Source organism: Perkinsus marinus (genome assembly GCF_000006405.1).
Source record: "Perkinsus marinus ATCC 50983 genomic scaffold scf_1104296969408, whole genome shotgun sequence".
NCBI lineage: Eukaryota > Perkinsozoa > Perkinsida > Perkinsidae > Perkinsus > Perkinsus marinus.
The window spans coordinates 12127-15162 of record NW_003202863.1 but is presented as its reverse complement, the minus strand read 5'-3'; the positions used below and the strand labels follow the sequence as shown (position 1 = coordinate 15162).

The 3036-nt window shown below is 47.5% G+C and overlaps 1 protein-coding gene across 1 annotated transcript; it reads left to right on the top strand.

Moving 5' to 3' along the window:
• Positions 1-1412: 1412 nt before the first annotated feature.
• Positions 1413-2792, top strand: Pmar_PMAR009016 (cathepsin b, putative; the record flags this gene model as incomplete). The annotated part of the gene is made up of 7 exons (XM_002767961.1): positions 1413-1488; positions 1551-1713; positions 1778-1924; positions 1990-2060; positions 2113-2353; positions 2399-2483; positions 2541-2792. 7 exons carry the CDS (start codon positions 1413-1415, stop codon positions 2790-2792), a joined length of 1035 nt encoding a protein of 344 aa, XP_002768007.1.
• Between the last annotated feature and the right edge of the window lie 244 nt (positions 2793-3036).

The window sequence follows — 3036 nt, the reverse complement described above, 5'->3', positions numbered from 1 at the left end:
GATGACTCGGCGAAAGGAAATTGACTTGAGACAGAAATAGCTCATGATAATATCAGATAACCATGCCATCTATGGATGTAAAAAGCATACATAGAGAGCATGAGGAGACATTGTCTCCGAGACAATGATAAACACGATACTCGTCACACGATGCAACGAGGCTAGAAAAATGGGAAATCTGCGGCCCGAGTACGCAGATATCTCAATATCTGTCACTTGACAAATACTGTATACTATCCCTCAGCTATTGGTGAAAGCGTAGCCACTAGCGGGTATACAATAACGAAACCTTAGACCCTGTGCCTGAGTCCAGGCTCCAAGGGAAGATTCAGAGAAGCAACCTTGAAACCTAACGTGCATGGCACGCCTGCGCTCACGCAGGAATAGTAGACAGCACGCATGCACAGACCATGCACAAAGCAATATATGGTGAGAGTCAGCCCAGAGAACCAGAAACACAGAGCCGTTAGGCGCAAGAGTAAACTAACTAGGACTTAGAAATGATCTTATACTCACAAGACTCTAAATCGATATCTTCTGTATCACCATCGTCAAAACCTACTACGACAATATTGAGCGAGCGAGACTTGATAATGGTCCCAGCGAACCGTTGACGTCGTCGCCGCCGGCGTGCTGTCTCCTTAGCCAACACAAAATAGACAACTGATGTACGAGATCCGATCATGGGGCTGTCTGTCCCATCAATAACAGCCGTAATATGGTAGAACCGCAACGAAATGATATCAAACTAACAGTATAGCATGATCACACGTTAGCAGCGCTCCGTACTCTGCGCTGAACCGCAAAACGTACAACAATCATCCGATTGAACTGAGGCCACTTGATAATTTACTTTCTTGCCTATTTCTCATTACTCAAGGCTGAGTTAGCTACGTTATTTTCAGTCTTCCTATGTCCGTTGAGTAGTGGTGAATACACTTCCTCAACAGCTACCAGCAGATTCGAGTTATCAGTAATCCCTCAAGACGTACAACATGCACATGGTGTGCACGTGTGTACAAATCTGATCATTCACGCCCCGAATAGATTAAGACAGAGATCTTTACAACTCCCCCGACTCGTGTTGTCCCCCGACTATGATTCCGGGCAACAGGTACTGTTTGCTATAGAGAATTCTTTAATGCTTTGCGCCATCATTACGTGGCTGCTCCCTGTAGCATCACCTCTACTTGATGGAGGTTCAAGGAGTATCTTCGACAATCTAAAGACTCGGAAGAGTGAGGTCAAACTCAACTGGCGTCGGCTCTACTTATTGAACTTCAGACTTGGTGTATACTCCTGAAGAGGAGCTTCAGCATTTCAGTCGATTCGAGGAAGAGCTACAAGCCAAGAATGTGCCGTTGTCCCCCAACCAGCTGGCAGAGCTGTATGAGGACACAAGACCAGCCATCATGCAAAGTCTCGTAGATGAGGTCAACTCCAAGCAGAATCTATGGACGGCGTCCACTGACCAAGAGAGATTCTACGGTAGGCTGGTCAGGGCCTCATCGAGAGCTGTGTTAATGAATTTGTTGGCGGCCAACTTTAAGGTCGCTCTCTCGGTGATGCCAAGAAGCTTTGCGGCACACTACCTGAGGAAACTAAAGGGCTCGAGAAGAAGGTCTACCCAACAGAGGAGCTTGCTGACATTCCGAGTAGCTTTGATGCCCGCGATGCGTTCAAGGAGTGCAAGGACGTCATCGGTCATGTCTGGTAGCTGACATCCGTTAGTGCTAGGGAGTTTCCGTATCGACGCTCACATGCTTCTTCTTTGCAGGGATCAGTCGGCTTGTGGAAGCTGCTGGGCGATTGCGCCAGTTGAGGCATTCAATGCCCGTCTTTGCATCAAATCGGGGGGGAAGTTCAATCAACTACTCTCTGCTGGCGAGATGCTCGCGTGTTGTAACTCAGTGCATTCTTGCAAGTGAGACCCGTCCAGGCTTCTTCGGCCACTTGGAGTTTGATTTCAAAACCTGAAGTTGATGTCAGTTCTCACGGCTGTCAAGGAGGCATAGCCAGGGCAGCTTGGTCCTTCCTCAAGATGCACGGTATTGTTACCGGTAGGCCAACTGTTACCACTTAGTGATTTTCCGAGCGGTCTTCTACATTCAGGTGGAGATTTCGTTCCAAAAGGGAGCATGAGCGCAGCCGATGGTTGTTGGCCGTACAGCTTCCCAAAATGTGCTCACGATCAGGAAGACTCCAAATACGAGCCGTGTCCGGAGGTGAGAGTACCACCCTTGGGGGAGCGACACCAGCGTGGTGCTGGAGCTTCTATCCATCAGAAACTCTACGACACACCTTCGTGCTTGGACCGCTGTCCCAATGAGAAATACGGAACTCCGCGGGACAAGTGAGTTGTGATTAATAGTAATATATCATAATTTATAGTTTCAAGAGATCGTCACTTCACCGCACGTGCCTTACCCTATTTGTTCGAGGGAACAGACAATATCAAGAAAGAGATCATGACCAATGGCCCAGTATGACCAGTTTTCTTTCACTCGAGCAGTATGTATGTCCAATTCATCCTCTGTCAGACCTCGGCTTCATTCTCTACGTATGAAGACTTTTCTTCCTACAAGTCTGGTGTCTACAAGCATACGAGTGGCGGATACCTTGGGGATCATTCTGTTGAGATTATTGGCTGGGGTACTGAGAAGGGAGTTGATTATTGGCTGGTTATGAACTCCTGGAATGAAGGATGGGGTGACCATGGCACCTTCAAAATAGCCCAAGGTGACTGTGGCATAGACGACGCGGTCCAAGGGTCGCTTCCAGCCATGAATTGACTGATCTTTGATTGTTTGCTTTTCAACACATGATATGTGTCAATAACTCACGATCACAGAATAGGTCACATGTCCTGGACATATGTCCAGAACTGTACCTTGGTATTGACCTCAACTTTATTCATTGAGTAGGTTCTATGCATTCGATTTTCTCATTGCTCTTTGATCGATGCATGATCTACGATCCATGACAATGCCCCCTGCTCATTTACTACGGATTTTCCCTAGCACAGGGTGACTCACC